The sequence below is a fragment of the Bufo gargarizans genome, chromosome 2 (genome assembly GCF_014858855.1).
Source record: "Bufo gargarizans isolate SCDJY-AF-19 chromosome 2, ASM1485885v1, whole genome shotgun sequence".
In the NCBI taxonomy this organism is placed as follows: domain Eukaryota; kingdom Metazoa; phylum Chordata; class Amphibia; order Anura; family Bufonidae; genus Bufo; species Bufo gargarizans.
The window spans coordinates 704890690-704912095 of NC_058081.1; the positions used below are offsets into that span (position 1 = coordinate 704890690).

Consider the following 21406-nt stretch of genomic DNA (forward strand, 5'->3'; position numbering starts at 1 on the left):
ATGTGCAGTTCTTGGTGCTGGTCTTTAATCTGAGCCACAGAACATGCAAAAGTTCCTGCACTATGACAGCCAGGGACCCGGGAAGACAGCAGTGGTTTATTACGGCTTTTGCCTTCTCCTTTCCTTAGTACATAGCGATCAATGAGTGCTATGCGGCGAACAGAGAAAGTGCTGCTTCCCCTAATGAACTTGGCGATTATGTGATCGTCAAGTGTCTCGTGTATAGCAGAGCTGCAAGGCCTTAGGGTACTTTCACACTAGGGTTTTTCTTTTCCGGCATAGAGTTCCGTCACAGGGGCTCAATACCAGAAAAGAACTGATCAGGCATATCCCCATGCATTCTGAATGGAGAGTAATCGGTTCAGGATGCATCAGGATGTCTTCAGTTCAGTCTTTTTGACTGTTCAGGACAGAGATAAAACCTTAGCATGCTGCGGTATTATCTCTGGCCAAAAACCCAGAACACCGGATCTGTCATTTTTTTCCCCATAGGAATGTATTAGTGCCGAATCCGGCATTCAAAATACCGCAATGCCAGAAAAAAAAAAAATGCCGGATCCGTTTTTCCGGATGACACCGGAAAGACTGATCTGGCATTTCAATGCATTTGTAAGACTGAACAGGATCCTGATCAGTCTTACAAATGCCATCAGTTGGCATACGTTTTGACGTATCCGGCAGGCAGTTACGGCAATGGAACTGCCTGCCGGATTCCTCTACCGCAAGTGTGAAAGTACCGTTAGTAGAATCAGATCAGCTCTGCCTGTGCTCCTTTGGATGCCCTAGTAACAATGAAGAAAAAAAAAAAAGAAGAAAAAAAAGTACAGAACTAAACTAAATATAAAAAATAAAAGCCCTCCCAGAGGTCTTTTGAAAAAAAGAAAAAAAAAAAAAAAAGCAGCACCGGACACCCCTGCGGAGCGGATCCGTTCTTCTGGAACAGCTACGTTCTGTAGTGTGTTGTGCCTTTTCATAGTTAAATGCATTGATATCCAATTTATTCTAGTCAAGATGGATGTTCATTGCCTTTAAGACCCATGCTCAAGTATATTTACAATTTTGTATGTCTTGAGTAGGCCAAAGTAAGGTCGTACAAAGGTTTCTGCTTTTTATTGTTATTCTTCTCATGAATGTACCAGTCTGAGAAGAATCCTCCTTGTCAACGTATACATTTATGACGGGAGATAAAGATAAGCTCTATGCAGCTGGTGATAATTACCTATACAATTAGGTATTTATTAATGAAGCTAAATATATAATATGTATGTATTCATTTAATGAGCCTTAGTTAGTCCTTAGCATAAGACAATCAGTAGGATATAATATATATATATATTATATATATATATATATATATATATATATATATATATATATATATATATATATATTATATTATTATATGTTACAAAGACAACATGTATCCAGTATATTATATATATTTCTCATTAGGAGAATATTTGTCTCTAAAAGAGTGCCTGTAAAGATGTGTGTTCTGTAACAATCACATCTTTGGTATGACAGGAGGTACTGATATCTCTGTGAGAAAACAAGGCCATTCATATCATTATGATACATAAATCAACAGTGTGAGAAACATTCAGAGAGACGCCTAGAGGTCTGTCTCTAATTGCTACAAGTGTCAGAATTAATCCCTATAGCTTTGAATTAAAGCTTCTAAGGTCAAATGTATAAAATACATTTTATTCAGACTTGCATAAGTTAACCCTTTATACTATGATGCAAATAGCTTATACAGCAGTGCCACCTAGGCATCAGTAGGTGACATTACAACAGTAGCAAAAGTGCATTCTGGGTAAGGTTATGATGTCACATTTTTTATCAATGGTCACGCCCATCCGACAATGATTGGAAAGTTCCAAACTAGGAAGGTGTGTCTAACTGATAAGTTTGTGATCATAAACCATACACAGAGGGAGGAGAAAGAGAAAACAAGTGGAGCTCTCTAGAGGGGTCTATCAAGATGAAAGCCATGGTGAGATGCGCTATGATGGACCACCCAGCTTTCCTAGGAGCAGAAGTGAGATTCCTACTAGGACTTGGTAATAGACACAGAAAATGATATTTCATTTTATTAAGACTAATTTGATAGTGTGGGGGTGAAATTATACCATCTAGATTGGCAAATAAATAAATAATTACATTATTGATCATCTCCATATTGAGATGTAGTCTTAGGATATTGTGAGACTTCATTCTACCTGCAGAAGAATCTAGACTCATAATCTAAAGATCCTAGATGCCTGTTATTTGTCTTAAAGGGGTTTTCCGGGATACATTTATTTATTTATTTTTAACTGCTTACTCACTGTTAGTAGCCAAATCTATCTTCCTAAGATGTTTTTAGGTAGCTTTTGCACTGCTGCATGGCTCCTACAGTCCCCAGCAGACTGTGTACATATCTGTTTATGTATGCCATCACTTCCTGCTGCAGTGCATTGTGGCTCCCAGTGCAGATCAGCAGCTCCTGGTTTCTACAGTGTAAGATCACCTCCCTGCACCCACCCCCCTCATACATATTCAGCCTCCTCCATAGATCCACCCCCCTCTTTCATATTCCTCCTCCATAAACTCCTCCTTGCTCTGTCTCTTGCACTTCATGTGCTCAGTGTTTGCAGACAGTGAACTAACACACAGGGAGCAGCTCCATCTTTCCACAATGGTAGATCATTTTTATGCTTGTGCTAGTTACTCATGGTATACAACCTTAGGGATAGCAGACTGCAACAAACTATAAGGGCCACGCTCCCACATCTATCCATAAACATCGCTGACAGCGTCACACTATAAGGGCCACGCTCACACATCTATCCATAAACATCGCTGACAGCGTCACACTATAAGGGCCACGCTCACACATCTATCCATAAACATCGCTGACAGCGTCACACTATAAGGGCCACGCTCACACATCTATCTATAAACATCGCTGACAGCGTCACACTATAAGGGCCACGCTCACACATCTATCCATAAACATCGCTGACAGAGTCACACTATAAGGGCCACGCTCCCGCATCTATCCATAAACATCGCTGACAGTGTCACACTATAAGGGCCACGCTCTCACATCTATCCATAAACATCGCTGACAGCGTCACACTATAAGGGCCACGCTCACATATAGATCCCTAAACATGACTGAGAGCTTTACACAATTATAGCAGCTTTGAAACAAAAAAAATATTGTTTTAGTGTGTCCATAGTCTGAAAGCCACCGTTTTTTTTATTTTTTGACCGATTGTCTTAGTTAGGCTCCTTTCACACCTGCGTTCAGGTGTCCGCTCGTGAGCTCCGCTTGAAGGGGCTCACAAGCGGCCCTGAATGCAGCCGTCTGGCCCTAATGCATTCTCAGTGGAGGCAGATCCACTGAGAATGCATTCGTCTGCCAGCGCTCAGCCTCCGCTCCGCTCAGTGAGCGGACACCTGAACGCTGCAAGCAGCGTTCGGGTGTCCGCCTGGCCGTGCGGAGGCGAGCGGATCCGTTCCGACTTACAATGGAAGTCAATGGGGACGGATCCGCTTGAAGATGACACCATATGGCTCAATCTTCAAGCGGATCCGTCCCCCATTGACTTTCAATGTAAAGTCTGAACGGATCCGCTCAGGCTACTTTCACACTTAGAAAATTTTCTAAGTTATAATGCAGACGTTCTAAACGGATGCAAACGTCTGCATTATAGGAGCGGATCCGTCTGATGAAACATCAGACGGACCCGCTCCGAACGCTAGTGTGAAAGTAGCCTTAGGGATTCATTTTTTGCGGGTTGAGGTGACGGTTTGATTAGTACTATTTTGGGGGACATGCGCCTTTTTAAACGCTTGTTGTTGCACTTTATGTGATGTTAGGTAAAAAAAAAAAAAGGCTTTTTTTTTAAACAGTTTTTATGATATTTTTTTAAGGTGCTTTTCGGACATGGTGTGTAATGTGATATATTTATGGAGCCGGTTGTTACGGACAAGGCAATACCAAATATGTGTAGGTTTTTTTATTCATTTAATTTTTTTTATGTAATAAATGAACGGATAAAAGACAATTTTTATTTTATTTCTAATTCAAATTTTGTAAAGGGGTGCGCCCCCCCTCAATATAATAAACATTGGTGGCGCAGTGCGCCCCCCTCAATATAATAAACATTGGTGGCGCAGTGCACCCCCCTCAATATAATAAGCATTGGTGGCGCAGTGCGCCCCCCCTCAATATAATAAACATTGGTGGCGCAGTGCGCCCCCCCCTCAATATAATAAGCATTGGTGGCACAGTGCGCCCCCCTCAATATAATAAGCATTGGTGGCGCAGTGCGCCCCCCTCAATATAATAAGCATTGGTGGCGCAGTGCGCCCCCCCTCAATATAATAAGCATTGGTGGCACAGTGCGCCCCCCCTCAATATAATAAGCATTGGTGGCACAGTGCGCCCCCCCTCAATATAATAAACATTGGTGGCGCAGTGCGTCCCCCCTCAATATAATGAACATTGGTGGCGCAGTGCGTCCCCCCTCAATATAATGAACATTGGTGGCACAGTGCGTCCCCCCTCAGTATAATGAACATTGGTGGCACAGTGGGCAGTGCCAATGAGGGTTAAAAAATAATAATAATTAACTCACCTCCTCCAATTGATCGTCTCCTGTACTTTCTTCGGGACCTGGCAAAGGACCTGTGGTGACATCACTGTGCTCATCACATGATACATCACATGATCCATCACCATGGTAATGGACCATGTGATGAGCTCAGTGACATCACCACAGGTCCTGAAGAAGAATGAACAGGAGACCGGCAGCTACGCGATCAACTGGAGGAGGTGAGTTAATTTTTTTATTATTTTTAACCCTCATTGGCACTTTCACTGAGCCACCAATGTTTATTATACTGGGGGAGGGGGGCGCACTGTGCCACCAATGTTATTTATACTGGTGGGGGGGGGGCGCACTGTACCACCAACGTTTCTTATACAAATACAGGAGGCGGGTGCCGGAATCAAATAGCCGACACCCGACCTTGTGACAGGGAGCTGCGATCAGCGACAGTTAACCCCTCAGGTACCGCACCTGAAGGGTTAACTCAACTGCAGCTGATCGCAGCTCCCTGTCACAGAGGTCGGGTGCAGGCTATTTGATTCCTGGCACCCGCCTCCTGTATTTGTATTACAGGCTCAGTTTTCTTCATTGGTGGCGCATTTTGGTCGCCATCTGGAGCCCTGACTAAGGCTAATCAGACATCAGGGTCTGATTAGCCTTAGGTCCATAGCAACCAGGACGCCTTTGTTAGGCGTCCGGTTGCCATGGCAACGATCGGCCGCTGCAATCGCAGCAGCAGGGGCGCGATGGTAGAGAGAGGGAGCTCCCTCCTTCTCAACCACATGGATCTGGATGCCGCGCACCTGTTACAGAGTGTTAGCTGTTACAGTTACAGCTAACGCTCTCTGCTGATGGCAGCGGCTCCGTTCCTGAGCCGCTGCCATCAATATCTGCACCACAAGGAGCGGACGCATGGGGGGGGGGGGGCGGCGGCATTTGTTATATATGGGACAATGGGGGCAGAAAGGAGTGGAGCATTTTAGGGGAGGCACTTTATTTCACTTTGACGTCACCGGACTGGAGGGGCGGAGCTTAGCGCAATCTTGGCCAGGAGAGTTACTGCCCCTCCTAGACTTTTGAATAATTAATTAGGCTGTCAGTGACGTCACCGGGCTCCCTGAGCAGCGGAAGAGGAAGCTTTCCTCCTCTGCAAGGGACCCGGTACGTCACTGACTGAAAGAAATCAGTTACTTCCTGCCATAAAGGTTTTTGGTAAAAAGGGTACTTAGAAACATGCTGAAAAGGTAGGACATGGGTGTATGTCAAGTGTGTGTACGTGCAACGCTATTAAACAATGGTCCCTAATCCCGGACAACCCCTTTAATAGTCTTACCAAAGTTATATGTGTGAAAATAGTCCAGGATGGGGCGGAAGGATAGTTATCTCTTCTAAGTTATATCCTTGGATGGATTTGCCCATCTTGAAGTCATGTGATGTGTAGTTGGTTAGAGGGGGGCGGAATGTATTTAGCATTCCATATTGATGTCTAGGATTAGACAGGCCCACCCTGATATCATGAGGTTTTCTCTGAACAGTAGTAATGTATATAACTTATGTTCATATTTTGATATCCTAACCTAATAATGGCTTGGTTATAATGTGACAAGTTATTTCCACTCGCATGTATTAAGCTTGTAATGCTTTATATTAACGCTATATATATATATATATTCATTTGCATGTATCATTGTGTTTATTTACTTATATATGTTTATAACCTTGTAACCAATAAATCTGCATATTTTTATACCTGTGTATTATTGTATAATGCAGAACTACATGTTTATCATTAACGTCATCTCACGTCAAGAGAGGAAATAGTCGGACTCAGATGTGAATTGTATCGATTAGTTTGTCTACAATTCACCAGGTCATGATTTTAAGAATTTATGACAAATTTTATACATTTAATTTTTTTATGGTTAATTATTTTTATGAACATAATTAATTATTCTTAATTGAATTATTACACCCCAACAAGTGGATGGAGCTGGTTACCAATCGCTTCAATTAAAGCAGCGTTGCAGTAACCGTCTCTGACCACTACACAATGGAGGGAGCCGTGTAGCTGGGTGTCGGAGTCACTAGAGAACAGCTGATTGGCAGGTGTTCAGGGTGTCGGACCCCCGCTGATCAGATCGGCCATCACTTGCGAGTTCCATTTCAAAGTTCTGTACAGTTGGGCTCTGCACAGTTATCCTCAACCCTTTCATGACCGGGCCTAAAAAAGGCCTGAATGTCCAGGCAATATTTCACAACTTTGTGCACGTGGTGGTTTAGTGACCCTAACTTTATTTGTCTACCAAAATAATTTTTGCAATGTGTTTTATTTGACACTTAGGGCTTTTTATTATCATGGATTTTTTTGAGATCCCCCCCCCCCCCTTTTTTTAGGTTAATTTGGGGAAAACTGGGGCTCCACAGTAGCCCCAGTTACAGGGGAAAAAAGCCCCCTGTGGGGGCATTACACAGGCAGAGCTGATCAGGGTCTTCTTAACTAATAAAGGAAGCTCATGCAGCGCTCTTCTGTCAGCACTGGAGAAGACAAGAGCGGTAATAAACCGCTCCCGTCTTCTCCTCAAGGTACCCACTGTGTCCGACAGCCAGGACCCGACCTGCTCCTGCTAGATTCCAGGAGTTTAACCCCAGCGCTAGGATTAAAGAGCTGCCTGACCGTTTATATACATGCTGCTATCTGCACGGGGTATATAGTCAGTGGGCAGTCGAGTCAAGGGGTTAATAATCATAACATTAAAGGGGTTATCCGAGGCTGGAAATGATTTATTGGTCACATGGCGTAGGTGGAGCTCAGCCCCATTGAAGTGAATGAGGCTGAGCTGCAATAGGTCATCAGTATAAAGATCTCAGAAAACCCTTTTAAATTTGGTGACTAAAATTATTTTCTGGCTCCTAGGTATTCATTTTTTTTTTTTTGTCTGGGGCACCAAATTTAAAAGGGTTTTCTGAGATCTTTATACTGATGACCTATTGCAGCTCAGCCTCATTCACTTCAATGGGGCTGAGCTGCTCCTAGACCATGTGACCAATAAACGTATCTGATCGGTGGTCTGACGACTAGGAACCCCACTGATCAGCTATTTGAGAAGGCAGTAGTGCCACCCTTCTTTCAGCTCACCAAGCACAGTGCCACCCATTTGATAGCTGCTGTGCTTGGTATCATAGCTCGGCCTCATTCACTTCAATAGGGCTGAGCTCCACCTACGCCATGTGACCAATAAATCATTTCCAGCCTCGGATAACCCCTTTAACCACTTCAGCCCCGCTAGCTGAAACCCCCTTCATGACCAGAGCACTTTTTACACTTCGGCACCCCTCACGGAATCCAAATGCGTAAACATTTTTAGACATTTATATTCCAGACTTCTTCTCACACATATGGGCCCCTAAAAAGCCAGGGCAGTATAAATACCCCACATGTGACCCCATTTCAGAAAGAAGACACCCCAAGGTATTCCGTGAGGGGCATATTGAGTCCATGAAAGATTGAAATTTTTGTCCTAAGTTAGCGGAAAGTGAGACTTTGTGAGAAAAAAAACCAAAAAAAAAAATCAATATCCGCTAACTTATGCAAAAAAAAAAAAAATTCTATGAACTCGCCAGGCCCCTCATTGAATACCTCGGGTGTCTTCTTTCCAAAGTGGGGTCACATGTGGGGTATTTATACTGCCCTGGCTTTTTAGGGGCCCAAAAGTGTGAGAAGAAGTCTGGGATCCAAATGTCTAAAAATGCCCTCCTAAAAGGAATTTGGGCCCCTTTGCGCATCTAGGCTGCAAAAAAGTGTCACACATGTGGTATCGCCGTACTCAGGAGAAGTTGGGCAATGTGTTTTGGGGTGTCATTTTACATATACCCATGCTGGGTGAGAAAAATATCTTGGTCAAATGCCAACTTTGTATAAAAAAATTGGAAAAGTTGTCTTTTGCCAAGATATTTCTCTCACCCAGCATGGGTATATGTAAAATGACACCCCAAAACACATTCCCCAACTTCTCCTGAGTACGGCGATACCAGATGTGTGACACTTTTTTGCAGCCAAGGTGGGCAAAGGGGCACATATTCCAAAGTGCACCTTTCGGATTTCACCGGTCATTTTTTACACATTTTGATTGCAAGGTACTTCTCACACATTTGGGCCCCTAAATTGCCAGGGCAGTATAACTACGCCACAAGTGACCCCATTTTGGAAAGAAGACACCCCAAGGTATTCCGTGAGGGGCACGGCGAGTTCCTAGAATTTTTTATTTTTTGTCACAAGTTAGCAGAAAATGATGATTTTTCATTTTTTTTCTTTTTTCCTTACAAAGTCTCATATTCCACTAACTTGCGACAAAAAATAAAAAATTCTAGGAACTCGCCGTGCCCCTCACGGAATACCTTGGGGTGTCTTCTTTCCAAAATGGGGTCACTTGTGGCGTAGTTATACTGCCCTGGCAATTTAGGGGCCCAAATGTGTAAGAAGTACCTTGCAATCAAAAGGTGTAAAAAATGGCCTGCGAAATCCGAAAGGTGCACTTTGGAATATGTGCCCCTTTGCCCACCTTGGCTGCAAAAAAGTGTCACACATCTGGTATCGCCGTACTCAGGAGAAGTTGGGGAATGTGTTTTGGGGTGTCATTTTACATATACCCATGCTGGGTGAGAAAAATATCTTGGTCAAATGCCAACTTTGTATAAAAAAATTGGAAAAGTTGTCTTTTGCCAAGATATTTCTCTCACCCAGCATGGGTATATGTAAAATGACACCCCAAAACACATTCCCCAACTTCTCCTGAGTACGGCGATACCACATGTGTGACACTTTTTTGATGCCAAGGTGGGCAAAGGGGCACATATTCCAAAGTGCACCTTTCGGATTTCACCGGTCATTTTTTACACATTTTGATTGCAAGGTACTTCTCACACATTTGGGCCCCTAAATTGCCAGGGCAGTATAACTACGCCACAAGTGACCCCATTTTGGAAAGAAGACACCCCAAGGTATTCCGTGAAGGGCATGGTGAGTTCCTAGAATTTTTTATTTTTTGTCGCAAGTTAGTGGAATATGAGACTTTGTAAGAAAAAAATAAAAATAAAAAATCATCATCATTTTCCGCTAACTTGTGACAAAAAATAAAAAGTTCTATGAACTCACTATGCCCATCAGCGAATACCTTAGGGTGTCTACTTTCCGAAATGGGGTCATTTGTGGGGGTTTTCTACTGTTTGGGCATTGTAGAACCTCAGGAAACATGACAGGTGCTCAGAAAGTCAGAGCTGCTTCAAAAAGCGGAAATTCAAATTTTTGTACCATAGTTTGTAAACGCTATAACTTTTACCCAAACCATTTTTTTTTTGCCCAAACATTTTTTTTATCAAAGACATGTAGAACTATAAATTTAGCGAAAAATTTATATATGATGTCGTTTTTTTTGCAAAATTTTACAGCTGAAAGTGAAAAATGTCATTTTTTTGCAAAAAAATCGTTACATTTCGATTAACAAAAAAAGTAAAAATGTCAGCAGCAATGAAATACCACCAAATGAAAGCTCTATTAGTGAGAAGAAAAGGAGGTAAAATTCATTTGGGTGGTAAGTTGCATGACCGAGCGATAAACGGTGAAAGGAGTGTAGTGTAGAAGTGTAAAAAGTGCTCTGGTCATGAAGGGGGTTTCAGCTAGCGGGGCTGAAGTGGTTAAAGGGGTTATCCGAGGCTGGAAATGATTTATTGGTCACATGGCGTAGGTGGAGCTCAGCCCTATTGAAGTGAATGAGGCCGAGCTATGATACCAAGCACAGCAGCTATCAAATGGGTGGCACTGTGCTTGGTGAGCTGAAAGAAGGGTGGCACTACTGCCTTCTCAAATAGCTGATCAGTGGGGTTCCTAGTCGTCAGACCACCGATCAGATACGTTTATTGGTCACATGGTCTAGGAGCAGCTCAGCCCCATTGAAGTGAATGAGGCTGAGCTGCAATAGGTCATCAGTATAAAGATCTCAGAAAACCCTTTTAAATTTGGTGCCCCAGACCAAAAAAAAAAAAAAATGAATACCTAGGAGCCAGAAAATAATTTTAGTCACCAAATTTAAAAGGGTTTTCTGAGATCTTTATACTGATGACCTATTGCAGCTCAGCCTCATTCACTTCAATGGGGCTGAGCTCCACCTACGCCATGTGACCAATAAATCATTTCCAGCCTCGGATAACCCCTTTAATGTTATGATTATTAACCCCTTGACTCGACTGCCCACTGACTATATACCCCGTGCAGATAGCAGCATGTATATAAACGGTCAGGCAGCTCTTTAATCCTAGCGCTGGGGTTAAACTCCTGGAATCTAGCAGGAGCAGGTCGGGTCCTGGCTGTCGGACACAGTGGGTACCTTGAGGAGAAGACGGGAGCGGTTTATTACCGCTCTTGTCTTCTCCAGTGCTGACAGAAGAGCGCTGCATGAGCTTCCTTTATTAGTTAAGAAGACCCTGATCAGCTCTGCCTGTGTAATGCCCCCACAGGGGGCTTTTTTCCCCTGTAACTGGGGCTACTGTGGAGCCCCAGTTTTCCCCAAATTAACCTAAAAAAAAGGGGGGGGGGGGATCTCAAAAAAATCCATGATAATAAAAAGCCCTAAGTGTCAAATAAAACACATTGCAAAAATTATTTTGGTAGACAAATAAAGTTAGGGTCACTAAACCACCACGTGCACAAAGTTGTGAAATATTGCCTGGACATTCAGGCCTTTTTTAGGCCCGGTCATGAAAGGGTTGAGGATAACTGTGCAGAGCCCAACTGTACAGAACTTTGAAATGGAACTCGCAAGTGATGGCCGATCTGATCAGCGGGGGTCCGACACCCTGAACACCTGCCAATCAGCTGTTCTGCGGTGACTCCGACACCCAGCTACACGGCTCCCTCCATTGTGTAGTGGTCAGAGACGGTTACTGCAACGCTGCTTTAATTGAAGCGATTGGTAACCAGCTCCATCCACTTGTTGGGGTGTAATAATTCAATTAAGAATAATTAATTATGTTCATAAAAATAATTAACCATAAAAAAATTAAATGTATAAAATTTGTCATAAATTCTTAAAATCATGACCTGGTGAATTGTAGACAAACTAATCGATACAATTCACATCTGAGTCCGACTATTTCCTCTCTTGACGTGAGATGACGTTAATGATAAACATGTAGTTCTGCATTATACAATAATACACAGGTATAAAAATATGCAGATTTATTGGTTACAAGGTTATAAACATATATAAGTAAATAAACACAATGATACATGCAAATGAATATATATATAGCGTTAATATAAAGCATTACAAGCTTAATACATGCGAGTGGAAATAACTTGTCACATTATAACCAAGCTATTATTAGGTTAGGATATCAAAATATGAACATAAGTTATATACATTACTACTGTTCAGAGAAAACCTCATGATATCAAGATGGGCATGTCTAATCCTAGACATCAATATGGAATGCTAAATACATTCCACCCCCCTCTAACCAACTACACATCACATGACTTCAAGATGGGCAAATCCATCCAAGGATATAACTTAGAAGAGATAACTATCCTTCCGCCCCATCCTGGACTATTTTCACACATATAACTTTGGTAAGACCATTAAGACAAATAACAGGCATCTAGGATCTTTAGATTATGAGTCTAGATTCTTCTGCAGGTAGAATGAAGTCTCACAATATCCTAAGACTACATCTCAATATGGAGATAATCAATAAATGTAATTATTTATTTATTTGCCAATCTAGATGGTATAATTTCACCCACCCACACTATCAAATTAGTCTTAATAAAATGAAATATCATTTTCTGTGTCTATTACTAAGTCCTAGTAGGAATCTCACTTCTGCTCCTAGGAAAGCTGGGTGGTCCATCATAGCGCATCTCACCATGGCTTTCATCTTGATAGACCCCTCTAGAGAGCTCCACTTGTTTTCTCTTTCTCCTCCCTCTGTGTATGGTTTATGATCACAAACTTATCAGTTAGACACACCTTCCTAGTTTGGAACTTTCCAATCATTGTCGGATGGGCGTGACCATTGATAAAAAATGTGACATCATAACCTTACCCAGAATGCACTTTTGCTACTGTTGTAATGTCACCTACTGATGCCTAGGTGGCACTGCTGTAAAGGCTATTTGCATCATAGTATAAAGGGTTAACTTATGCAAGTCTGAATAAAATGTATTTTATACATTTGACCTTAGAAGCTTTAATTCAAAGCTATAGGGATTAATTCTGACACTTGTAGCAATTAGAGACAGACCTCTAGGCGTCTCTCACACTGTTGATTTATGTATCATAATGATATGAATGGCCTTGTTTTCTCACAGAGATATCAGTACCTCCTGTCATACCAAAGATGTGATTGTTACAGAACACACATCTTTACAGGCACTCTTTTAGAAACAAATATTCTCCTAATGAGAAATAAATATAAATATATATATATATATATATATATATATATATATATATATATATATATATATATATATATATATATATTATACTGGATACATGTTGTCTTCGTAACATAGAACAATATAATATAAACAAATATATATATCTCCTACTGATTGTCTTATGCTGAGGACTAAGGCTCATTAAATGAATACATACATATTATATATTTTGCTTCATTAATAAATACCTAATTGTATAGGTAATTATCACCAGCTGCATAGAGTTTATCTTTTTCTCCTGTAATAAATTTATAAGTAGACAAGGAGGATTCTTCTCAGACTGGTACATTCATGAGAAGAAAATTATTTTCTGGCTCCTAGGTATTCTTTTTTTTTTTTTGTCTGGGGCACTGCTACAGATCACATACTGGAAACTGGCAGTCTGTCACTGACTCTGCAGATCTCAGGTCACCATTTACAAGCAGATGGCGGTTACCCTCTCCGCATGCCATGACAGAAAAATCACATCTTACCAGTTTTTAGATGGGGAGTATGTATGAATCTCATCAAAGAAGCGTTCAGGCTGATGTAAGGGATACGGGCTAGGGCGCGTCCATCCACCAAACAGAACTAGCAGCTCCTTGTATACAACAAGTGTGGCCCCTGCCTTTGGAGAGGGATAGGAACCTGTGAAAACACACCAGGAGTTAGAAATAGGAGATAAGAAGCATACACATCATACACCGTGTATATGTGTAATTCACCGGCATTCTCTCTGCCTTTACGCATAGGTGCAGTGCAAGTCTTCCGTACTGAATGGCCTAAATATAGTGACCCCCTCCCCTGCCGCTCCCAGACAGGAATCCAGACAGGACCATTATGAAAGCACTCATGCCAGCAAGTGGTGGGAAACAATCCTGCCCAGGTCCCAGGAGATTATATTATATACATGCTGGGGTGAGGGAGGCAAATCTGAGCGCCCAGTATAAGGCCTTTTGCACACGAACGTGTGCGCCCTGTTGCCGTATTTCGGATCCGCAATACATGGGTGCCGTTCAGTGGGCATTCCGCATCACCCATTCACTTCTATGGGTCCGCAAATCCGGAGATACGGAACCCTACGGAGTGCTTCCGTGGGGTTTCGTCCCGTACTTCCGTTCCGCAAAAAGATAGAACGGCCGGATCGCGGACCTATTAAAGTGAATGGGTCCGCGATCCGCTGCCCCACGGACTCATGCATTGCGGCCCGCATTTTGCTTAGGATGTGGGGGGGGCGGGAAGGTCCGGGGATATCCCAATAATCCCTTAGGGCTCGTGCACATGAACGTATTTTCTTTAAGTGTCCATTCCGGGTTTTTTGGGGACCATATGCGGAACCATAAAAAAATAAAAAATATGGAATTTACTCTGTGTGCATTCCGTTTCTGTATGTCCGTTCCGCAAAAAAATTTAAAACATGTCCTATTATTGTCTGCATAATGGACAAGGATAAGACAGTTCTATTAGGGGCCAGCTGTTCCGTTCTGCAAAATACGGAATGCATAAGTCATCCGTATTTTTTACAGATCCGTGTTTTGCAGACCGCAAAATACATACGGTCATGTGCATGAGCCCTAAGACACAGGGTTTGGCTGTGGGAAATGTCTCATTGGGGCTGCAATTAATTCTGCTCCATCAGCGCCAACCACTGGCTGCTCGGTATTTACAAGGAAAATGCAGAACCCATTGTAACTAGGACGAAATCTATTGCCTAAAAGTGAAATCCATCATGTAACCACTTCTAACACCCCTCCTTCCATCCTAAACGACAGAGGTGCTTCCCACAGCAGGAGGCCTGAGCCCTGCCGTTATAAAACACCAGCCTTCAGACTCCATATCGGGATGGGTAAGACGCTCTACCTGGGCACAAGTTATGACACACAACTCCTGGGCAGCTTTCCAGAGATTATGAGCTAATGACTGCAAACCTGCCCGCAGCCCGGCCTTGTCCTGACAGCAGGGTGGGATTGTGGTGCGGCCCCTCCCGTGGGATATCGCTCAGCAGCGTATTCTCAGGCAGAGAGCTGGGAATAATAATCTCTCGCTCACGTTTCTATAGGACAAGGTAATGTGTAATCTGTGACAAGAAAGCAGCCTGTCCCTGACAAATGATAGATGCGTCATCCCCTGAACCACCCCACAGGGGTACATTGCATGATTACAGTCAGGACAATTTATGCCCCTGCAGAACAGTAGCATCCGGTACAAAATTAGTCCCCGATCTGTACCACAAATATGAGGAGTGATGACATCACAGCTGTCACATGACAATGGAAATTACATGCAAAATCAATGGAGATGGTGAGTGGGGGGCAGCAATTTCTCAAGCCTTGCTCTCCGGAATTCTGTTTTTTAAGAGTCCCAAAATAGTGCTCTGATTTTTTGGACTTATTTGCACAAAAATTGGGCACTTTTATGTCACTCACTCCAGTTCTGAAAAGTGGGTGTTGCGCTGATGTAAGCCAGATTTATCAACTGCAAAGAGAGTCCAAAATTTTGCCACAATTGTACTTCAGTAGAGAATAGTGAAGTAGAAAGTGGAGTAACAGCCTAAGGCTGCTTTCACACTAGCGTTCGGTATTCCGTTCGTGAGCTCCGTTTGAAGGAGCTCACGAGCGGACCCGAACGCAGCCGTCCAGCCCTGATGCAGTCTGAATGGAGCGGATCCGCTCAGACTGCATCAGTCTGGTGGCGTCCAGCCTCCGCTCCGCTCGCCTCCGCACGGACAGGCGGACAGCTGAACGCTGCTTGCAGCGTTCGGGTGTCCGCCTGGCCGTGCGGAGGCGTGCGGATCCGTCCAGACTTACAATGTAAGTCAATGGGGACGGATCCGTTTGAAGATGCCACAATGTGGCTCAATCTTCAAGCGGATCCGTCCCCCATTGACTTTACATTGAAAGTCTGGACGGATCCGTCCCAGGCTATTTCCACACTTAGCTTTTTTTTGCTAAAATAATGCAGACGGATCCGTACTGAACGGAGCCTCCGTCTGCATTATTATGGGCGGATCCGTTCTGAACGGATCCGCCCGAACGCTAGTGTGAAAGTAGCCTAAGTCAGAAGAGTTAGACTTAAAGGGATTGTGCCATGAAAAATATTCAACATTTTTCAAACCAGCACCTGGATCCGAATACTTTTGTAACTGCATGCAATTAAAAATGTAGTATAGCCACTTGTTATTCAATAAAATGTATCTGTATAGCGCCACATGTTGCTTGTTCTTTACTCCGTTTTCTACGTCCACCTCACTGAGGTGGTCGCACGTACTCAGTTTAAATCTTCAACTGTCACCAGCTGCATCAGTTATAGGCAAAGCGCTACAGCGGAAAGGACGCGCCCCTGAGCTGTCAGTCCAAAAAAAGTCTAGCAGAGCAATTGGAGACCTTAATTGAGACATCTCTGGGCCATGTGAGGTACAGGTCTGGTTCTAGCTTTGTTAGAAAGACTGTCATGGGAAAACCCTGTGATGGCTGACCTCCGGCACTCCAGCTATGGCAAAACTACAACTCCCAAAATTAACATTTGCTTGGCTGTTCTCAAAACTCCAAAGAAATGAATGGAGCATGCTGGGAGTTGTAGTTTCACCACAGCTGGCGTGCCAGAGGTTAGCCATCACTCAGATAACGCTTTTAAAAGGGATTGTCCAACAACCTGCAGCCCTGATAATCAGCTTGTTCTACAGCTCTGTCCACGGTGCAGTAGATAGAGCTGGTTACGGCAGCGCTGCTGCAACTGATATGAATGGGAGCAGCTGCAATAACCAGCTCCATGAATTGCACAATGTTCCAGTACTAGTGCCACTGCAGAACAGCTGTTGGGGGTGAGGTGTTTGCAGGATATCAACTGGAGAACACTTTTAAAGATGCATCAAATTTATCAAACAATGTGCGACATTTGATAAATATGGTGCAAACTACAGCGACGCAAACTGCTGCAAAACGGATTCTCATCATCTCCGGCTATGACCTTTGTCTACTATTTATAAGCTGCTGCAGCGACAGAAAAGACAGTTATAAAAAACAGCATCTAAATCTGCCGCTTCCCTGGACCACCACCACGGAAGCCACACACTCACCTGACGCCAGAGGTCGGATCCATTCTTTGCTGTTGAGGTCCAGCCGCCACAAGTCATTGAAGGCAGCGTTACAGCTACTCTGTGTGCACCCGCCAAACACATACATGGACTGGTTAGAGTCGTAGTAACAAGCACCTGACAAAAGTAAAACATAAATCCTTATTACTGTTTTATAGGGCACTACTAGAACCCAGTGTGTAACGTGGAGGTTGTGGTCATAATATCCATCTATCCATAAACAAAATGAATAAAGAAGACACAAGACAAATAATCCTCACAATCTAAAAGCAGAAGACTGAGTTCTCGATATAGGTGCACATCCCGCACCTATCAGGCGATGGGGGCATATGTCTGAGATGACACAACCCCTTCGATGCTGAGGTAAATGTGTAGCAGTCTGGTTTTCACTCCCCTTTCCTTAATCCCCATCACCACCTATCCCTTGGTGGACTTATGTCTTTTTTCAACTGTACCATGTAATGATAGCAGTAGACGGCAGCAGTGACCCTGGACTGCTATACAGGAGATTCTCTATCTACATGGATATACCTTCTGATAATCTAGAACAGTGTTTCCCAACCAGTGTGCCTCCAGCTGTTGCAAAACCACAACTCCCAGCATGCCTGCACTGCCAAAGGCTGTCAAGGCATGCTGGGAGTTGTAGTTTTGCAACAGCTGGAGGCACACTGGTTGGGAAACACTGATCTAGAACATTCATCAGGTCACCTTGACCCTAAGTTCACACCTGAGCGTTTTACAGCGCGTTCAAACGCGCTGTAAAACGCTCAACACGTGAAAACCATTGCTTCCCTATGGCCCTGGTTCACACTTGAGCGTTTTACAGCGCGTTTGAACGCGCTGTAAAACGCCCGACGCATAAACAAGTTCTTGAGCTTTTTTTGGGGCGTTTGTCGCGCGTTTTGGCCATAGACTCACTGGACAACACTGCAGTCAATCAGACAAACGCGCGTTTACTATTGCAAAAAATGTGCATAAAAACGCGTTACAAATGCGCGCGTAAAACGCGCGTCTCAGAAACGCTCAGGTGTGAACCCAGGGTAAAGAGAAGGTTTCATCAGTTTTGCAAAAGTCTAATTAGGGTGTTACCTTATAGGGCTGTCCCCACCGCCACTGATGCCATGGCTGTTTTTTTAAAAGACCCCCCAGCTCGTCCGCTGTGACGCTCTGCACTGCGATTGGACAGCGCGCTACAGCCAGGGAGAAGGAGACGCCCACTGAGAAACCCTGGCGTCTCTTCCTCCCTGTTCCGATGCTAGTAATTGGCATACTGAGAGGGGAAAATACCGGAGGACACAGCGGGCGAATGGAGCGCGCACCCAGGAATAATAAGCACTATAGGATCCCTGCTTTATGCCCTACCTAACGTGCTACTTATCTTATAAAGTCTGGACCCATGAAAGGTCCTCTTTAATTGTGGCTTATGGTCCATTCACACGTCCGTGGTGTATTGCAATTTGCGGATCCCCAATACACCCGGCTGGCACCCCCAAAGAACTGCCTATTCTTGTCCGCAATTGCGGACATGAATAGGACATGTTCTATTTTTTTACTGCGCTGCGGACCGGAAGATCAGGGCCGCACTCCGGAAATGCGGATAGCACATAGTGTGCTCTCCGCATCCATTCCTGCACAATTGAGAATGAATGGGTCCGCACCCGTTCCGGATATTGCGGAACGGATGTGGACCCATTCCACGGACGTGTGAATGGACCCTTAGAGTGACAGTAACATGTCAGTTCTGATGGGTTGGGTGTCCAGGGCTCCACATGTAGCCTGAAAAAAAGTCTCACATGTGTCAAACACGACAAGCAAGGGACACTCACTGTGTGAAAAGCGCTGAGTAATTGGGGTCCCGGGGTAGGGGTAGGTCCTGCTTTCCCACTGAATATTTCCATCGTGGACAGCTTTAATGAATCCGTGGTAACACTGGTGAGCGACCCCTGGTGGAAGAAAAAGGTATTATTACAGAGATGCTTTGTGGCACACAGACATTTTGGATGGGAAGTTGAACAACTGCAGCGGAGGGTCCAGACTTTACACGGTCCCACCTCCGTGTCCATCACTCAGAAGTCTAGGTCCCTGATGCAGGGCTCCATTGGTGCACCCGCAAGCCACTGTGACAGCTTTCTCCCATGAACTGTGCCTGGCAGGAGCCACCATGTGATCAGAGAGCAGCACTGGATAAAGTAATTAACAAAGGGGGCAGTGTAACAACCTTACTCATGAAAGGACCTGTCCCCTCTCCTGACTTGTCTGTTTTAGTTACCACTTGTGTTCCCCATGTAATAACAATTCTGGTGCTATTCCTTTATTATTCCTGCTAGAAGTTATGAACGAATTGCTATCAGTTTGCAATGAAGGTCCAGATGGGTGTTACCAGTTGGGAAGGGGGGGGGGGGGCTCTGCAAAGTCTGACATTATCCAATCAGGTGCTGCCAGTGCCAGACTGTGCAGGAACAACCCCCCCTTCAACTAGTAGCAAGTAGTTTCTAAAACAGTTGTGTCGGGAGAAGATACAGTTGCTTCTTTAAATGCCCCGCACCATAGGGGAGATCATGCAAAAGAGAGTAGCCTGCTACCAGATCTTGGATCAGGCATGCTGAAAGCTAACAGTCCTATCTATCTGCCCCAGAGTCTGCCGTTGCATGAGAATCTGGCGGCACATATACACATTAGATGGAAGGCTGGCCCTGCTAAAAACTGGTGGGTTCAGCTGACATCTACGTGTGTTGCCAGCTTAGGTTGTAACAGGAATAATCGGATATAATTTCCAGGGCGTCCCACAAAACTAAGCCTATGGGGTGAATAGTCTTACCCTCAGTCACCCACATCTCCTGGTCAGTCGTCATTCTCTGCTCATCAAATGTCACGCATGCAGGAGGGAACGTCCATTATAATGGACAGGAAAAGCGAACACTGGGTGAATGAAATGGTGATGTCTACGATTGCGCCCACATCCCCGCTCCTCTGTCTTCATGTATCACAGGCTACAGAAGGCTATTTAGGGCTATCCTGAAATGAGGGGGGCAACAACATGGAGCTCCCAGTTACATTTTGGAGACTCCCAGGAGTCGGGATAAAATAAGAAGCTGTTGGTGCGTCTGGCGGAGGTGCAGAATACGAGCTGCACGGATATTATTACTATAGACTATAAATGGTAAGGAGCCTGAACACAGACATGGAAAAAATAATCCTGGGGAGAAACACGGTCTGAAATGGTAACTGCGGAAAACATTCAGTTTAGCTGCAAAGCGACCAGAAAAACTGAGAGGTTACACTCATTTAAAGGGCATCTTTCAGCAGATTTATACCTATGACGCTGACTGAGCTGTTACATGTGCACTTGGCAGCGGTCGGCATCTGTGTTAGTCCCATGGTCATATGTGCCCGCATTGCTGAGAAAAATTATGTTTTAATATATGCAAATGAGCCTCTAGGAGCAACGGGGGCGTTACCATTACACCTAGAGGCTCTGTAACTGCTGAGCCCTCTTCACTTTCCCTGCTTTCACACCTGAGCGTTTGTAATAGTAAACGCGCGTTTGTGTCATTGACTGCAGTGTCCTATGGCCACAAACGCGCGTCAAAACGCCCCAAAGAAGCTCAAGTACTTGTTTGAGCGTCGGGCGTTTTACAGCGCGATCGTACGCGCTGTAAAACGCCCAGGTGAGAACCATTCCCATAGGGAAGCATTGCTTTTCATGTGTTGAGCGTTTTACAGCGCGTTTGAACGCGCTGTAAAACGCTCAGGTGTGAACTTAGGGTTTAGGAGAAGTCAGGGTCAGGTGTGACAACATCATCACACCTGGTCCTGTCAATCTAAAAGCCTCTAGGTGTAATGGCAACGCCCCCTTTGCCCCTAGAAGCTCATTTGCATATATTAAAACATCATCTTTCTCAGCCATATGGGCACATGGGACCAACACAGATGTCTTCAGCTGCCAAGCGCACATGTAACAGGTCAGCCAGTGTCATAGGGACAAATCTGCTGACAGATGTACTTTAAAGAGTATATAGACTCTTGAAACCAGGGTTGTTTTTTTTTTCCATTATTGCACCAATGCATCCAAAAGGAAGCAACTTTACAAATAATCTTGATTAAGAAAACAACTTTCCGATTTGAGTATACAGCTCCCAAGCAGACCTGTGTGTCTCATGGCTACAGACTACAAACAAACCCTGTCTAGTCTGACTGCAGTCATGTGTTACTCTCTCTGTAGGTTATCCAGAA

General features: G+C 44.0%; 1 protein-coding gene across 1 annotated transcript in view; it reads right to left on the reverse strand.

The window, feature by feature from the left end:
- The window catches only part of FBXO42 (F-box protein 42), a 34933-nt gene that overhangs the window by 4033 nt on the left and 9494 nt on the right, over positions 1-21406 (reverse strand). Inside the window, exons 3-5 of the mRNA XM_044278628.1 lie at positions 19000-19116; positions 17156-17290; positions 13575-13728 (exon numbers count right to left, since the gene is read on the reverse strand). Of these exons, the coding sequence (XP_044134563.1) occupies positions 13575-13728; positions 17156-17290; positions 19000-19116 (406 nt within the window). The remainder of the gene's footprint in view (positions 1-13574; positions 13729-17155; positions 17291-18999; positions 19117-21406) is intronic.